The sequence below is a fragment of the Scophthalmus maximus genome, chromosome 17 (assembly GCF_022379125.1).
Source record: "Scophthalmus maximus strain ysfricsl-2021 chromosome 17, ASM2237912v1, whole genome shotgun sequence".
NCBI classification, from domain to species: Eukaryota; Metazoa; Chordata; class Actinopteri; order Pleuronectiformes; family Scophthalmidae; genus Scophthalmus; species Scophthalmus maximus.
In genome coordinates, this window is record NC_061531.1 from 7,353,508 (window position 1) to 7,371,063 (window position 17,556).

The window sequence follows — 17,556 nt, forward strand, 5'->3', positions numbered from 1 at the left end:
CAAAATGCCAATCAAACGTCACTTATACTGAAAATGTGTGATGCACCTAATAAAAAACGTCCTGACAGTGTGCGCAGATGTATTCATGCATATTAGAGAATCAATTTAGTCCACTTGACCCGACTGCTTGTTGATCAGGCTCTGAAGCATCATCACCTTAGCCAGAACCTTGCCAGTAACAGCATGGAGTGATGAATACTGTTACCACAAATGTTCTAACCACTCTTGTCCTTGTCGTGATAATATTGGCCTTACTCGATTGCTCTGGGATGTTGTAATCATCTCAGATCTTGGTGATGTATTGGTGTTGGTCTCTGGCACAGATAAGCCCTCCGTGATTTAACAGCTTTCCTGGTATTTTGTAGATGCCAGTGAAACCGACAGCCAATAGAACCAGAACCAGGAAAGTTGGAAGGTGGCTGAGGTTGAAAATGAGAGGAAGTTCAGGCTGTTCATTCAGATGGGGTCTGCATAAGAGTCTTGATTAGGCTGGTTAACATGAGGATTTACTGAAATACATTCCATTGCTTTGCATGTGCCAAGTAAATACACACTTGTTATACCTCCTAAGCATTATCACAAATGTAGTCATTCTTGGCATATATTTATTTAATTATTTGCAAAAATTGCCATTTGTGAATTTGGGCCCCTGTCTCTCCAACATCCTCTGCACAGTGGCTTGATCTGATTGTCTTGTCCACGCCACCGGAGGTTTCTCTCCCCTGGGCTCTAGCTTATTAGAAAACATTTTGTTTCTGCAAATAAAACACAACTCCACAAAAGTCTTGTTCAGTTTTCATTTATTAACTAGTATAAGCTTAAGCATTTTTGCACAGAAGGGGTTAGAACTCAGATATTCTTTTTCTTTTTTTTAGCTTTGCTTTATATCTAGGAAATAATGAATACTTATAAATAAAGTAAATAACATTCTCTTAAGCATGATAATCCAAGCAAACCTTGTTTAATCACAATAAAAGTAAGATACTCTATACTGAGAAAAAATTGTTGTGGTGAGATGGCACACTGTGCAGACTTAAGTACTTATCAAGGTTAGTATAACTTGTTTAAATGTGGAATGAACTGTTAATTAGAGTCTGTCATAATATCCACCACAGATTGTGTACAGTTGTTGGCTCAATTATTTGAAGAAGAAAAAAAAGGGGGTTAGGATTAGAGAGGAAGGGCACAGAAACGTCTTATGTATAGGGCCCAGAATTTTGTACTGGTGGACTTGAACACAGCTATGTTAGATTTCATTCAAAAACATTGTATTGATCAATTCACATGCTGCTAAGCCATTTCATCGACCATACTGGTGAAATATTATTATTCAAGACATGTATGATTATATGAAAAATAATTTACATAAAATGACAATCTGATAGGTACAAGACAAAAAATTCCGTCGGACAGCAAGACTTAATCAGTCTTACACAAAGGTAAGATGATACTGAAATAATCCAAGCTCTACTTACACTCTTCACGCATTTTCACTTTGGAATTACATTGATACAGTATATTTGCTGCTAAAAAGGGAAACCAACCCTTACTGTAAAATGATTATATTTATAGAATAAGTGATTAATTTCTTTGTGTAACTTTAATTTGAACTGTATTGTCTTATAGAAAAACATTTTAATTTGTGTTATGCTAGGATCAGGCGGGACAAAGGGCTGTCCCTTTCTCTTCTGATCATGGAGACAGCAAAAAAGATTTCAAGAAACCCAAAGCTGGATAAAACTCTAGATTATTGAGGCATTTTTATTGTAAAAATCTTCTTCTGAAGAGTTCCCATTATTGTAAGTATTTTACATCTAATGGCCTGAAAATACAAAGAGAAGTGATAATCAGGGCATGTATTTCATTCCTTTCATCCTAGGTATGATATGTGTATCTCTTATGTCATCATGCTGAAGCAGCCAACACAGGTAGCGCTCCGTCCCCATGCCCCAACCACTGGTAATTAGTGGTTTTATTTGTCGCATGCTAATGTACCACTTGTAGGACTGTTCGGGCACTGCATGATGCCTGAGAGCCTCCTGTACCATCTCAGGGGTGGAATGACGTTCGCCAAGACCCACAGTCTCACCCAGCCCTAGCAAAAGGTCAGCAGCTTTGGCTTTGCACTGCCCAGTGCCCTCTTCATATGCCTGGTAGAAGGGGACTCCCAGATGATCCATCTCAGTTAGCCAAACAGCGCCACCATATTTCTCTATCAAAACCCGCTCACCTTTACGTGTTAGCTTTCTGCCAAACTTGGGCTGACCCTCTTGGACCCACTCTACGCAGTCAGCAGATGGCATCATGGGAATGGCCTGGTCAAGGGGGACTCTCGGTAGTCCATTTTTTCCATCCAGCTTACTTAGCATGGCTTTGACATGTGTAAGGGTCCCAGCAGTGTTGAGAATTATATCTGGGTGTTGCTTCAACATGGACCTGGTGAGATGGGTCAAGTATCCCTCAGCTGTGGAAATGGCATTGTCCATGTCACCCAAAAGTTCACACTCCACGTGGTAGAACTGGTTCAAATGTGTGGCATCAGGATCTTCCCCTCTAAAACTGGGAGATATGTAGTAGGTCCCTGGCAGGTTCTCCTGGAAGCGCAGGAAGTATTCAAGAACAAATTGCATTGAGTCGGCCAGGTAGATGTCCTGTCCCAGCAGGTTAACAGAAACTGGTTCTGAGTCCGATCCCAGACCCATTGGTGATGAGATGGTGTCTGTAGTGAGAGGGGTCAGAGCATAGGAGTACCGACAGGAGCTGTGGAAATATTCCACTGTGCTGTGGAAAAGAGTGTTTTGAATTTGGAACAGGTTGCGATACCACTGGCTCTTGATGGCAATTGTGGAGTGGGAGGGAGGGTTTTCCCATGAATGAGGAGGCCTGCACTTGGTGATTCTTGAGTGCATTGTTTTAAGAGTCTCAGGATCAGCAGATGGGCCATCCAATGATGACACATATCCAGGGTAACTTTGAAAGCATTCTGGTTGAAGCTCCACAGGCTTGGCACCATCTGGTGGAGGTAATAGAGGGATGAGCTTGGCATGAGCATAGTCAATCTCAAACCCCTCGAAGATCAATGCAACACCTCGAGCTCTCATACCCTCTTCAAGTAGTAGGGCAACTTTACGAATTGCGAAGATCATTGATTTGTAGTCAGCTTCATCTAATTTGAACAGGTCACTGGGCAGTGGTTTGCGTGGCACCACAACTGTAAATCCAGGAGTGTTTGGATATGGTGTAAGGAATGCCACATGCTCACTGTCTTCCCATACTCTCCACTGTTGCTGCTCTCCCCGTACAATACGACTGAACAAGCTATCATTTAAAGGGTCCCCAAAAAAGTCAAAGCAAGAAGGTGCATTTGGTGTTGGCAATTTGTTTCTAATCTTTGCTTGAACCTGGATTAGTGCTTCATCATCCCAGTGTGGCCCACTTTTTGAATTGCAGTAGCCACGATCATAAGCATGGAATTCCTCTTCACCAGCAAGATGGGGCTGCCACTTAGGCTCCAGGCCATGGAGTGGGAGCAGTCCGATTTGTGCAGGATGATCAGGGGTTGGATTGAAAACCAAGGCACAGCGCAGCACTCCCAATCGCTCACATAGTAAGTTTGACACAGCTTTTGCTCCTTGTAGCATGGCCACAAAATCAGATGTGGCCAAGTGGAATATGCTGCTCGCCCCACTAAGAGTTTTTCTCGTCAGAATGGTTGACCCAGGGATCCAGGGGTTGGGATTCAGGTAGGCAACCAGCTCATCTGTTTCCCAGATTACATCAGAGAAGCTTTTCAGGGGCCGGAGGACCTCTACTCGTGAAATACCACTTATCACTGAGGCCACAAACATCACGCCAGCATTTGTTTCGATGATGGCATCACCTTTAGCGTCCACAGCAATGATACCTGCACAGACACCATTCAGATTTTCAGCCATCACTTCTCTACATGCCTGCCTAAGTTTATAGCCTTTGTGATGGTATAGACTAGCTATTTTCTGGGCAACTGTGTGCCTCAAAAATACATCTCCATCTCCGGAGCAGGCGATGGCTAATTTGTCATCAGCATAAATTCCAGCCCCTACTACTGCTGTATCCCCAACTCTCCCTTTCATCTTTCCTACGAGCCCACCCGTGGAGGTTGCAGCAGCCAACCCATGCCAGTGATCCAAAGCCACAGCTCCAACTGTTTGAGGGTGGTTGTTTTTTGAGGTATTTCCATCACTGAGCTTTGCAGTCAACTCTCTGTGACGTATATCAGTGTAGAAATACTCATGCCCAACAGGTTTCTCCTTCTCCTCCAGTGCTTGCAGAAATTCCTCAGCCCCATCTCCCACTATGAGTGAGTGCGAGCTTTTCTCCATGACACATCTGGCTGCTCTTATTGGGTTCTTCACACTTTTTACACAAGCAACAGATCCTGACCTCATTGCACTGCCATCTACAATGGTTGCTTCCAATTCATGTTTGCCATCTTTGTTGAATACTGAGCCTTTACCTGCATTGAACAGGAAGCAGTCCTCTAGAGCCTCCACTGACCTCTGAACTGCATCCAGACTTCTGCCACCTTGTTGAAGGACTTGGGATCCAAGTGTTAAGGCAGTCTGTAGAGCAAACTCAATAACCCCAATCACTTGGGTGTTCAACATTATCTCTTCTCCAGCTCCACCATGGATCACCATAGTATAGTCTGGGCTCAAGCCTGAGGAGGAGTCAGTGGTGCTTTTCCCACTTTTTAGACTCTCTTGACAGTGATATGTCCCTCCAATCAGGTTCTTTGTTTGACCCTGTTGGAGTAGACCCTCCAGGGCTCCCATCTGACTTGCAATGGCATATCTAACAGCTAGAAGCATCACTAACTTCAGGCTTATCTTCATGTTTTCTTGAAGCTTATTCAATATCAGGGCAAAGCTCCCTTTTCCATTAAGCACAATTTGAACCTTGTCTGATCTTCCAAGGTAGGCTACAGCCAGCTGATCTTGGGCATAAACATTCCCTACTCCACACTCTACACCCTCCATGAGACTTGAACCAGTGAGGTATACAGATGGATGCCCAAAAGGGTCCAGAAACTTCCTCAGTGGATTGTCAGACGGCAAAAACTGACGAAGGGCAGCTAGATGGGGACCAACACCTTGACCAATTTTGGTGTTTCTGATGAGGCTCTTATGCTCCAAAAATGCAACATGGAACAAGCGTAGGACGTCAGTAGTGTATTTGATTGTGTTATCTGGGCCTACACAGGATGCCAAGGCACTTACTAATTTGCGAGAATGCATGGTGAGTGAGTATGTAGGATCACATCGACCATGTTTGTAGTGCCGCATATGGGTAGGTGTGACAAGCATGTGACTGGCAGCAGATTCCCCGAGAGTCTGCCTAAGGGAAAGCTGCAAAGAGAAGTTGATCCAGGCATCATACAGACCTCTGTGACCTTTGATAGTAGAAAAGACATCAGGATAGGAGGGAACATCAAAAGTGAGAACTGGATGGGTTGCTTTTAAGTCAGGGCTTGGTTTGGGAATGTTTAAACCATGCAAGGGGAATGTCAGAGGAGTTGGACAAACAGAATTGACATTGGTCATTGTGACAGACCCATTCCCATTTTCTGGTGCAGTATGGACAAATTTTAAGTCAGCAGTCTCAGACAGATTGTACACACAATCAGTCAAAAGGACAGCCACCATCCCATCCAAAGCACTGTGCTCAAATACCAATCCAGCTGTGCTGTTCTTGAACACCACCAGGTTCACCATCTGTCAAAGAAATAGGAAAACTAATATCAATATCACGGACCACAGACAAACTTAATGTGCATTTATACATTCACCACACATTTTTTTTAACATGTCACAATAGCAATCTTCTATTAGCTTGCTGCTATTCACTAATATGGAGCCTTATTGTTGATATAAATCTAAAGACCATGGCTATGTGTGTGTGTGTGCGTGTGTGTGTGTGTGTGTGTCTGTGTCTGTGTCTGTGTGTGTGTGTGTGTGTGTGTGTGAGAAAAAGTGGTGAGAGATCTTATCTGAACTTGTTTTGCAATCCTCATCCACATTCTCTCCAGTACCTTATCGTAGTATCTCAGACTTGGACTGTTTCCTCCTCCTCCTAGCCTCACTGCATTTAGGATATCAGCCACATCAGAAGGTGCATTCTGGTCCTCCAGACAGAGTGTTAGTACAGCACTCTCCATTAGCCCCAGAGATCCTGCTGCTTTTCCTCCTTGTCCCAGGATCTCTTCTCTGATAGCTGCCCAGTCTTTACGCTGCAAAGCTGAGAGGCTGCAAATGGCGGAGGGATCATTTTGTTTTCCTGCGCTGGGTTCATCCATCACCTGAGCCAGCTCGTTGTAGATGTCGATGAATGGTCGAGCAGAAACTGGTCCACCAGTGCTGGGACGCCACAATATGTCAACAGGGAACACACCTCCAACACATGTGATGATGGCATGGAGGCTATCTGGGTAGACCTGCAAATTACAAAACCACAGATTAGATATGATTGAAAAACTTGGAGCAAGATTATAATTAAATAATTTAAGTTTTACCCTGACATATATATGTTTCCTGCCTGAAAACTGAAAATCCTTAAACCTTTTCTCCAGCTGTCTCCTGCCTTTCATCTTACCTTAATTTGATCTTGAACCCTGCCAGGAATCCGGCTGGCAGCAAATACCTCAGATTGCTGCGTGCACTCCATTGGCCCATCACCCTCCAGTAATGAAGGCTCACTGTACAGCTTTGCCGCTGCCCATAGTAGAGCAGCTGCCCTCCCCAACTGGGTGCATGTCTTCACTTTGGATGGAGGAAGAACAACAGAGAGGGCTGTGGAGGTGGGCAGAGGGTCAGTACACGAAAGCAGGCTTTTCTTGAACTGCTCTGTGACCCAGTTCTCCTGGCCTGAAAGTCTAGTTGTTAATTTCTGCTGGGCCTCTTGAAGGAGCTCCCTTTGCTGTTCCAGCACACTTTTGAACTCAGGGTAATCGTCAGGACTTAAAGTGAGCTGGAGGACACGGCCCACTTCTTGCAAGGTAACATCTAACTCTGGAACAGGGTAGTTGAGAAGGGACATCCTGATGGTATGGGGGTGGCTTTTTAGAGAAGGAAAAAGAGAGAGAGAGAGAATTGTTGTTGATGTCAGGTACATTGTGGAGCTGCATATTTTGGATATTTTGAAGCATTTAAAGAACACAGAAAAAGAAAACCATCAGCAGGGGAAGAGTATAGCATACATGTATGGCAAATACAAATACTACATCATATGTTTGTAATGTAGGCGAACAAATTGATTTAGCCTAATAAACAAATGACACTTGTATCCAAGCAGTAACAAATAACCTTTACATCAGCACAGGAAACAGGAGTTGAGCTATGTTAAGAATGACCAGAATTATCATCACGACAAAGACACAATCATCAGAAGCTGCTGATAAACATGTGTTCTATATGTACATATACGTGACAATGACTGTATAGTGGACTTATACAGTATATAGCCCATTTATGAAGAGATCCCATTATATTGCCTTTAATGGGTTATATAACCTTCTTATGACCCCTGCTGATTTATTTAATTACACTGAACCAAACCAGCAGGCATATTCCCAAAATAATAATACAGTATTAATGCCACTGAGATGGTAAGCCCCAATGAGCATAATAAATTAATATGTGTTAATATTCATAAATACATTCTGTAATCCTATGCATTAACCTTAAAATAAAACTTTGATTCCATGTGTTGACCTTAAACTTAAAGGAAAACCCAAACAACATGCAACAAGTTTAATCCAAATTAAAATTGTCCAAAACTGCCCGAGTGACAGACACAGACGCCACTACAGCGTAGCGCAGGCGTAACTTGTGACACATCACATTCAATTTAAACTCAGTGGTATCTTCACATGATCATAATTCTGGTTGCATTAGTTGAGGTTTTTGAATTTGCATTTTAAATGCCAATACCCCCAATACAATAGAAGTGAGTAGGACTTTGAAAAGAATTAAAGAAACAAATGACATTCTCGCCAGCCTTAAGCTATACTGTACTTCGAAACTAATTAGTAAATATTAGCATGCATGCTTACAGAGCCGCTTGCTGTTGACCTTTACTTAAAAAAGTCAAACTATACACACAAACTAGCACAACACAATATATATATATATATATATATATATATATATATATATATATATATATATATATATATATATATATATATATATATATATATTATAATGCATAACACCCAACACACTCCACTTTACATTTGCTTCACATGATGTCCAACCTTTCTCACATTAGTGGAGCCAGTAAGTCAATTATCCAAATTATGGCGAAGGGGCAGCTGAATCTAACACAGGTCTCTTTGTGTTTTAATGTGGTTAACATGAATGGAATGTATCCAGATTTTACTTCTGTGTGAGACAGTGCCCCCTAGGACTGAGCAGCTATACGAACTGTAGTGATGGCTGATAACTTTCCCCATCTGCTCACACGTGGAAGCAGTTCCTCCTATGTTACCCCTCCTTTGCACAAAAATAATGCTTGGCCTACTTTTTTTCTTACTGGTTGTCAAGGAAATGCATCCCACACTGTATGACAATTGGAAAATTGGATTTTCAGGCATCCACACAAAGCTGTCTGTCTTTGCCATGCATTTCTAGTTCTAGTACATTGATCTCATGATTTCATTTCAATAGCTCAGTTAGTATATAGAGAAGCAGTGCTACCAATACTACTACTATATATTACACAATACATATGTATCAATCTAACACTACAGGACCTTTGTCTTAGATTAAACTGATCAGATTTTATGGACATTATAGTTTTCAATTAGTCGGTTAAACCAAAAGTTGACAAAGCACACAAATATTTAAAAATGTGAAACTTTTTTACTCTCTTTTTTAAATTTCTCTTTTAACTTTTAACACATTTGCCATTTCAAAGTCAGCGGAACCTTTCCATGCAGATCATTTTGATGAGGTTTTAGATTTGCATCTTAAATATCTGCCACACTCCAATACAACAGAAGTACATTGGATTTTGTTTGCACTGCTTAAAGCGTCAAAAAGTTTTTTTTATATATATATATAAATGAAAATTTGAATAACAACATCTCTCTCCAAAAACCTGAATCCAGAAAACTTGAAATTGTCTTAAGGGAAAACATTGTTCACGAGGTCAATATGCAATTATGCTATAGAGTTCAGGTTGTAATGTGGTCTCTTTTTATTTTAATTTACTTTTAATTTCCCCACAAGATGCATTTAGGAAAAAAAAAGATTTAAAATCCAAATAAAAACGTTATTACCTCCTGATTGGTTCGGTTTGTCTGTATGTCAGCAGGATAACTCAAAACCTTATGGACAGATTTGTATGTTTGTAAGATTTTTTTCACCCCTGGGAGGGTTGCTCAGCCTTGGCGGAGGTCTGCGCTGTCCAAGGGCTCCTGTTGTTTATAATTTCAGAGGCACTTTTTTGTTTGAGGACTATAGACTTGTATCTACTAGTGTTCTATAACTATTATAAAAACAAGAAATTAACTTAAAAATCAGCTTACCTTCAATATGGAAAATTCTCTAAGATCTGGCCAGTTGGTTGGATGGAAGGTCAGTCAGTGTTCGGAAAACTTGGTCGGACTACAAAAACAAGGCTTTATCCATAATGCAGAGGCAGTGACTCAAATTTAAGCAATTCCGATTCTTGCCTCCCCCCTCTATGTCCAAAATGTCCAATAGGCACTCTCTCTCTCTCTCTCTCTTTCTCTCTTTCTCGCACGCACGCACACACACACACACACACACACACACACACAGTATCATGGTGAGCAGAAATATTTGAGAGCTCACACACCTCTATTGAAATGATGACACATGTTTCCAGTCTACTGGTTTAGCCTAAAGAAGGCCTTTCAACAAATCAATCATTTAGAATTTTTATTTGGCTGATTGCAGAGTTAATTAACAGATAATGTGTAGTATGGCTCTTAATAAAAGTTCAATATGTTAGCTTTTAATAATTTTCAGGGAGGATATCAGCAATTGGATCAATTTCCAGTGTATAAAGTTGTGAGTTGAAAAATTATAAACTTTTGTCTGAGGTGCATAATGATGGATTATATTCTCTCATATTTGCTGTAAGGCCATGTTATAGACTGTCATCACCATGGGCTTGGGCGGAGGGAGCAGAAGAATGACAGTGAGGGTCACAGGAGGACTGGGGAGCAGGGACAGCGCTAGAGACCCAGAAGCAGAGCAGACTGGCAGAGCCACTTAGGAGGACTGCCCGAAGGTTGGCAAACTGGCAGGACCGTTCAGGAGGCCATTGGCGAAGGCAGGACTTCTCCAGAGGTTGAGCAGAGCAGGCAGACTGCTGGATTGCAGGCGGGGTGTCGGCAGGGGCTGCCAGCGAGACGGCAGGGCGAGACAGAACAAATGCTGGAGCTGTTATCAGCTAGACTGCAGACTCAAGTCACGGGGACATTCACCAAGCCTGAACTAGCCCACTCCTCTGCCACAATCAACAGCTTCCCCATGGGTCAAAAAGATCAGGACATTACAGAAAACATTGACACTCAGAGGTTCCAGTTGGTGGATGAGGCCCTATGGATGATTATTAGAATGGGAGCCAGAACCCAGACAGTGTGAATCTTATTTTATTTTTTTGATAATTGCACTCAGTTATAACATCCATATTTATCATTTTTAAAGAATTTGTGTAAAGACTATAAGAGATGTTTCTTGTTTTTATAATTGTTTTTTTTAGGTCCCTTTTCATTTATGAATACTTACTACATTAAAGGTGGGGTAGGCGTTTTTCATAAGAAGCACTTTCTGTCACATTACTTGAAACTCTCGTAACAAACCGATAGCGATGAACACATTGAATGATCCGACACCGAAACGAAATCAATGCCTCATCTGCGGCCGGGGCAGGACTGTAAAAAACACGACCAATCGGAAAGTTCGGCCTGAAGAGACGAGCGATTTGCATCAGCTCCGGGCAGCACTGAAGTTGCAGAACGAGTCGCAGAACGAGTCGCAGAGCGGCAGAGAAAGTGCCTACAACAACTTTCGGTCGCAACAGACAGAGCAGTGGAGACGGCTACGGACTCGAAGAGGTTGGAGACCACAGGGGGAGAGAACAGAGTAAACAGCTGCGTGGAGCAGACGGTGAAAAGCTAATTTACTGCGTCATTTGGGTGAAACCGGTTAATGTTCTTGAACTGTGGAACCAACAGAACCGTTGGGAAGCTTGTGTGTGTATCAGCTTCGCTGGGGGACACTTGCTAAGTTAGCTAACGCAATATCACTGGGAATGTCCCTTAAAGGTTCTTGATTTCTAAGTGATTTAAGACGGTGAAAGCCAAGGCTTAAAGGCCCCGGTGCAAGCTATGGAAGCAAATAAGAGACATAGGTCTTTGAACTTTAACAGCCACTGAATACTTAATATTGAAATATTTTATTTTGAAAAACATGTATCTGAATTTATTTGTGTGGAATTCACCTCTTTGAAATTATTTTACTTCGTATTCAGATACAAAAAAATTCAGATCTCAAATTTCAAGTAACAATTTTTTGATTGCTCAAATTCAGATCGAAAAATTCAAGTTAAATATTCACACTCTCAAATTCGATTGCATCGTCGGTTTGATTGCATGCAGGCTCAATTGCTTTTCCTATCCTGGGTAGCCCGGATGTTACTGTGTGAATTTTTCGATCTGAATTTGAGCAATCGAAAAATTGTAAATTTGAAATCTGATTTTTTTTGTATCTGAATACCGAAGTTAAATAAATTCAAAGAGTTGAAATTCCGAACAAATAAATTCAGATACATGCTTTTCAAAATAAAATATTTCAATATTAAGTATTCAGTGGCTGTTAAAGTTCAAAGACTTATGTCTCTTATTTGCTTCCATACAAGCACCCATGTTCCCCAAAGGGTGTTTGTGCCGCCTAGACATGGATGGAAGAGATCTACAGGGAAAGATCCAGGTGCAGCTCTCCAACCAGTCAGAGCTTCTCAGTCTGTGTGCTAAATGTTATATCAACTGATGGTGTGAAAGGAAACCCAACAATCACCAGTTCCAGAACAGAGGGTTTACGGCTATTCAAACACTTAGAGGACTGGCACATCAGAAAGCCTTCGGGACTGCGGTCATCTGATGCCTCAAAAACTTTCTTAATTTAAGTTTATGTATATAGTCGTTTCCACTTGTTTTGTATCCCTCATCATTTTATTTATCAGTGAATAAAGGGCGTTCTTGGGGAGGGTTTGTAACAACTTCAGACACGAAACTGGTGGACTCAAAAGCACGACTCAAATACACGAGTTACTTATTTTTAAGAATTTTACTGTGCAAAGTTCAAAACAAAACAAAACATCACTCACAAAAAGGATAAGGTACAAACAACAAACAGCGCTCACTTGGAGCAAACAAAACTTCAATCAAAACCTGACATCGTGACATACCGGCTGGTACGCTTGACGAAACTGTCCTTCTGACAGAGCCAGACGAACTGGCACAAGACAAAGGGAGACAAGGACTATTTATACATGAGGTAGGGGAAAGCAGGTAAAACCAATCAGGGGGAGTAGACAATCACAATGGCGGGAAATTCACACAAAGGGAGGAAGTCAGGGTCTGAAACAAGAGGGCAAAGGTGAGTACAAAATAATACAGCAGGTGCACAACGAGACTAGACATGAACATGAATAAAATTAACATAATTGACGAGACACAACAGGGTTGGATGGATCTGTACTTTGTACTTTTTCTATTTGGAAAAGTTTGTCTAAACTCTGGACTTCCCAGTCATCTGACACAGAGAAAGATCACCGGTTCCCTCTGCTGCTCTGATTTCGTATTTCCCAGAGTCTCCGTCTCGTCATGGCTGCTACGACCCGAGCTCTGGTGTTCGGCCGGTGGCTGGCGGACGCGATCCGTTTGGACCTCGTCGGTCCCAAGCTTCGCATCCTCGACGCCTCGTGGCATCTACCGAAACTGGAGCGGGACGCGAAGGCCGAGTTTGTGCAGAAGCACATTCCGGGCGCCTTGTTCTTTGACATAGACGAATGCAGTGACCGGAGCTCCGCGTATGGTTTCATGCTGCCAACCTCCGACCACTTCTCTCAGTATGTCGGAGCCCTGGGCATCGGCAGCGACACGCACGTAGTCGTGTACGACACCAGCGACTTCGGCTCGTACAGCGCGCCCCGGGTGTGGTGGATGTTCCGTCTGTTCGGACACGACTCGGTGTCGGTGCTGGACGGAGGTCTGAAGAACTGGCTGGCCGACGGTCACCCGGTGACCCCTGAGTGCTGCACACCGGAGCGCAGAGAGTTCAGGGCCACGACGAACGCGTCGTGGGTGAAGAGCTACGAGGACGTGCTGGAGAACGTGGGAACCAAACAGGTGCAGGTGGTGGACGCCAGGCCCGTTGGCAGGTTCCGGGGGGTCGAGCCAGAACCAAGAGATGGTGAGAAGGTTCAGTTCTTTTTCAGCCTGTTGTTAGTCAAACATTTTCACATTTCTCACCGCTCTGTCTCACATGCACAGATATTCCGCCGGGCCACTTCCCCGGTGCAATCAACCTGCCCTTCACTTCTTTCATGGACGCCTCTGGAAAGGAACTGGGCACTGAGGAGCTGTCAAAACGGTTCATAGAGGCAGGGGTGGACCTGGAGAGACCACTGTGGGCCACCTGCTCTGCCGGTATCACAGCGTGTCATGTTGTGCTGGCTGCTCATCTGCTCGGCCGCGCTGGGGTGTGCGTTTACGACGGCTCCTGGTTTGAATGGTTCATGAGGGCAAGTCCGGAGCATATCATCTCAGAGGGAGAAGGAAAGAGGGTATGAACAAACAAGAGGAGAGGCAGTGGACAACTACACATCTGATGTTGCTTTTACATGGGGAAAGATGTTTGTCTGCACCAGCTATACACAGTGTTGTCGAAGCATGTGCACGATGAGCTTGTTATAAAACTAACTAACACAACGGGTGCGGGTTTTGGCAGGTGTGAGAAATGTTTCATGGAAATCTCCTATATATTATGCAAATTATCACAATTTTGATTAAGAGAAACTCTTGTGATTTAGAAAAATTTACAACTTTCCTAACATAACATGACAGGGTTTGGTTGTATTTTGAATGGTCTGAGTAGTTTTTGATCAATCTTCTATAAAAAAAAAAATTTAAGACATGAGAGGAAATGATATGTCAACATTGTCAAAAGGATAAAATGTCATTTGGACCCCAAGTCTCCTGATGCCCTTAATTTTATGTCTCCTGATGTTTTTTTTCATGGAGAGCGCTGAGGGGGCAATGTTCTATGTGTGCTGTTTGTTCACCCTCAATCGTCGTGCGAGGATTGGTTTCAGGAACTGGGTTCAGAGAGGGTCATCCAGTCAAAGGGACATTCACCTGAACTAGCTCACTCCTCTCTCTGCCAGAGAGGTGGAGGGCAGTATAGATAACACTGACACTCATAGTTTTCTAGTTGTTGGATGTGAGGCCCTATGCGTGACTCTTTGAAAGGGAGCCAGAACCAAAAGAGTGAATCTAATTTTATATTTAACATTTGCACTCAGATATTTTCAACTTCCATAATTATTATTTTTAATCATTTGTGTGAACTATAAGTTTTTTTTAAACTTGGATTTGACTTTTTGTTTTGTTACCATGGAAATCTATTGGAAGATTGGAATTGTATACAGAACCTCCTGTGATATAACAAAGCTGTTCTAAATTATTAGTTTATGATTGACCATATCACTCAAAATAAGAGAAGAGATCTACAGGGAAAGATCCAGGTGCAGCTCTCTAACCAGTCAGAGCTTCTCATTTTGTGTGTTACATGTCATATCAACTGATGGTGTGAAAGGAAACCCAACAATCACCAGTTCGAGCAGAAGATTAAATGCTATTCAAACATTTAAAGGACACATCAGTAGACCATCTGATGCCTCAAAAACCTTTTTTTTTTTAATTTAAATATATGTATATACTGTTTTTTTCTTGTTTTGTATCACTCATACTTTGATCTTTTTTAATATTCGTTGAAAACAAGGCGTTGGGGGGGGGGGGGATCTGTACTTTGTACTTTTTCTAGTAGGAAGTCTACACTCTGGACTTCCGAGTCATCTGACACAGAGGAAGATCACCGGTTCCCTCTGGTGCTCGGATCTCGTATTTCCCAGAGTCTCCGTCTCGTCATGGCTGCTACGACCCGAGCTCTGGTGTCCGGTCGGTGGCTGGCGGACGCGATCGGATCGAACCTCGTCGGTCCCAAGCTTCGCATCCTCGACGCCTCGTGGTATCTACCGAAACTGAGGCGGGACGCGAAGGCCGAGTTTGTGCAGAAGCACATTCCGGGCGCCTTGTTCTTTGACATAGACGAATGCAGCGACCGGAGCTCCGCGTTCGATCACATGCTGCCAACCTCCGGCCACTTCTCTCAGTACGTCGGAGCCCTGGGCATCGGTCGCGACACGCACGTAGTCGTGTACGACACCAGCGACTTCGGCTCGTACAGCGCGCCCCGGGTGTGGTGGATGTTCCGTCTGTTCGGACACGACTCGGTGTCGGTGCTGGACGGAGGTCTGAAGAACTGGCTGGCCGACGGTCACCCGGTGACCCCTGAGTGCTGCACACCGGAGCGCAGAGAGTTCAGGGCCACGACGAACGCGTCGTGGGCGAAGAGCTACGAGGACGTGCTGGAGAACGTGGGAACCAAACAGGTGCAGGTGGTGGACGCCAGGTCCGCCGGCAGGTTCCGGGGGGTCGAGCCGGAACCAAGAGATGGTGAGAAGGATCCGTTGTTTTTTGTTTCGTTTTCTTTTGTCCATCCTGTTGTCAGTGAAGTGGATCAGTAGAATGTTACTCGTGTAAAACCAGGGTCTGAGGGGCCAAGTGCATGTTTAACATCCACCCTGAACTTCAGGTCATTGCTGAGACGCACATCTTTGAACACATGTTGCACCTTGTTCCTTGTTCAACAACATTATATACTTAAATATAGCTTAGAATTAAAAAAAAAATTAAAAATTAATGCTAGGGAACCTTTTTTCAGTTATGTAACATAACTTGCTGAAGTGGCACAGGCTCTGATTTTTTTTTTTTTTACTCATCAGCACCAGTGACAGAGTAGGGGGCACTTCAGGGGCCAATGAGATTTCAGCTTCTGGCCCCGCCCCTGTAGCTGTTCGCCCATTTGCCCATTTAGTTTTCTATGGATCTTTTCTTCTCTTGTTAACTGGTTCATCAGAAAATAATAGTGTTATTCTGATTAGTTATAATTTCAATAATGAATTAGAGAAAAAAATATAAATTCCAGCTTAAGGCAGCAGAGTACATGATTTATTTTATATATCATGTATATCCTCTGTCATGTATGAATAGAATTTATTGTTATTGTTGACACTTGATGGTCGCGTCATGAATTAAAATAACTGACATTTTGATCATATTTATGAAGTCTCATTTATTTCAGCGACACTATTTTTTACTGTCAGGCTTTCTTTACTCAAGGACAACTTTTTATTTTTCTGTCTGAGCTTTTGCCCATAACTCATGACTTTCATGAGTGGATACAGTTTCCTGGGGATCATGGGTTGGTTGTCATTTGTCATGTTTAAGGTCTTGCTGAAGGCCAAGATATGTGGCTTACAGCTATGCAAGAAAGTGAGTGAACATTGAGTAAAATAAAATGTATCAAACATTCATGTTATTTCCCCAAAAATGTCATATTTCTCACCGCTCTGTCTCACCTGCACAGATACGCTGCCGGGCCACTTCCCCGGTGCAATCAACATGCCGTTCACTTCTTTCATGGACGCCTCTGGAAAGGAGCTGGGCACTGATGAGCTGTCCAAACTGTTCAAAGAGGCAGGAGTGGACCTGGAGAGACCACTGTGGGCCACCTGTGGTTCCGGTGTCACAGCGTGTCATGTTGTCCTGGCTGCTCAACTACTTGGCCACCCTGGGGTGTGTGTTTACGACGGCTCCTGGGCTGAATGGTTTAAGAGGGCAAGTCCGGAGCATATCATCTCCGAGGGAGAAGGAAAGAAGGTGTGAACAAACAAGAGGAGAGGCAGTGGACAACAACACACTGAGATCTGATGTTGCTTTTACAAGGGAAAGATGTTAGTCTGCTGCCGACAACCGTGACAGGTCAAGACCGCAATACTACAAATGCTAGATGTACAGTGTTGTTGAGATATGTGCACGGAGAGGTTGTTGTTGAACTTACTAACAAAACAGTTGCAGGTTTTGACAGCTGTCAGAAATGTTACTTGAAAATGTACAGTGATCTTTATTTTGATTACGAGAAACATGAATAATTTAGATTTTTTATCCATCTCTTAAGAAATCTTTCAAGACAGAAGGACTTGTTCTTGGAAAAAGTCCACTTCCTTCATAAAATCATGTGAATATTGTATTATTGTACACATTTTACAATAAATGGATGCCTGAGGTATTTTGTTTTCTTCTGGTAGATTGTCTTACTGTTTCTTTGTCCTCTATAAAAAAAAATCAAACATTCTTCT

At 42.9% G+C, this 17,556-nt stretch overlaps 3 protein-coding genes across 5 annotated transcripts; 2 read left to right on the forward strand and 1 right to left on the reverse strand.

Annotated features, from left to right (window-relative positions):
• Positions 1-783: 783 nt before the first annotated feature.
• Positions 784-10,011, reverse strand: si:ch211-256m1.8. The gene is made up of 4 exons (XM_035615242.2): positions 9,569-10,011; positions 6,631-7,093; positions 6,071-6,472; positions 784-5,753 (listed from the first exon to the last, which is right to left on the reverse strand). The coding sequence occupies exons 2-4, from the start codon at positions 7,072-7,074 to the stop codon at positions 1,848-1,850; spliced, it is 4,752 nt and encodes a 1,583-aa protein (XP_035471135.1). The 5' UTR covers positions 7,075-7,093; positions 9,569-10,011; the 3' UTR covers positions 784-1,847.
• LOC118288774 (3-mercaptopyruvate sulfurtransferase-like) lies at positions 7,012-14,261 on the forward strand. 3 transcript variants are annotated; one of them, XM_047328209.1, is made up of 3 exons: positions 7,012-7,033; positions 12,884-13,487; positions 13,568-14,261. In XM_047328209.1, the coding sequence occupies exons 2-3, from the start codon at positions 12,899-12,901 to the stop codon at positions 13,864-13,866; spliced, it is 888 nt and encodes a 295-aa protein (XP_047184165.1). In that variant the 5' UTR covers positions 7,012-7,033; positions 12,884-12,898; the 3' UTR covers positions 13,867-14,261. The 3 variants fall into 3 exon arrangements, with proteins under 3 accessions (XP_047184165.1, XP_047184166.1, XP_047184164.1); XM_047328210.1 differs by lacking the exon at positions 7,012-7,033 and adding an exon at positions 11,111-11,128; XM_047328208.1 differs by lacking the exon at positions 7,012-7,033 and adding an exon at positions 11,163-11,180.
• Positions 14,262-14,406: 145 nt separating this feature from the next.
• On the forward strand, positions 14,407-17,504 carry LOC118288773 (3-mercaptopyruvate sulfurtransferase). The gene is made up of 2 exons (XM_035615244.2): positions 14,407-15,811; positions 16,785-17,504. The coding sequence occupies exons 1-2, from the start codon at positions 15,223-15,225 to the stop codon at positions 17,081-17,083; spliced, it is 888 nt and encodes a 295-aa protein (XP_035471137.2). The 5' UTR covers positions 14,407-15,222; the 3' UTR covers positions 17,084-17,504.
• The last annotated feature ends 52 nt before the right edge of the window (positions 17,505-17,556 follow it).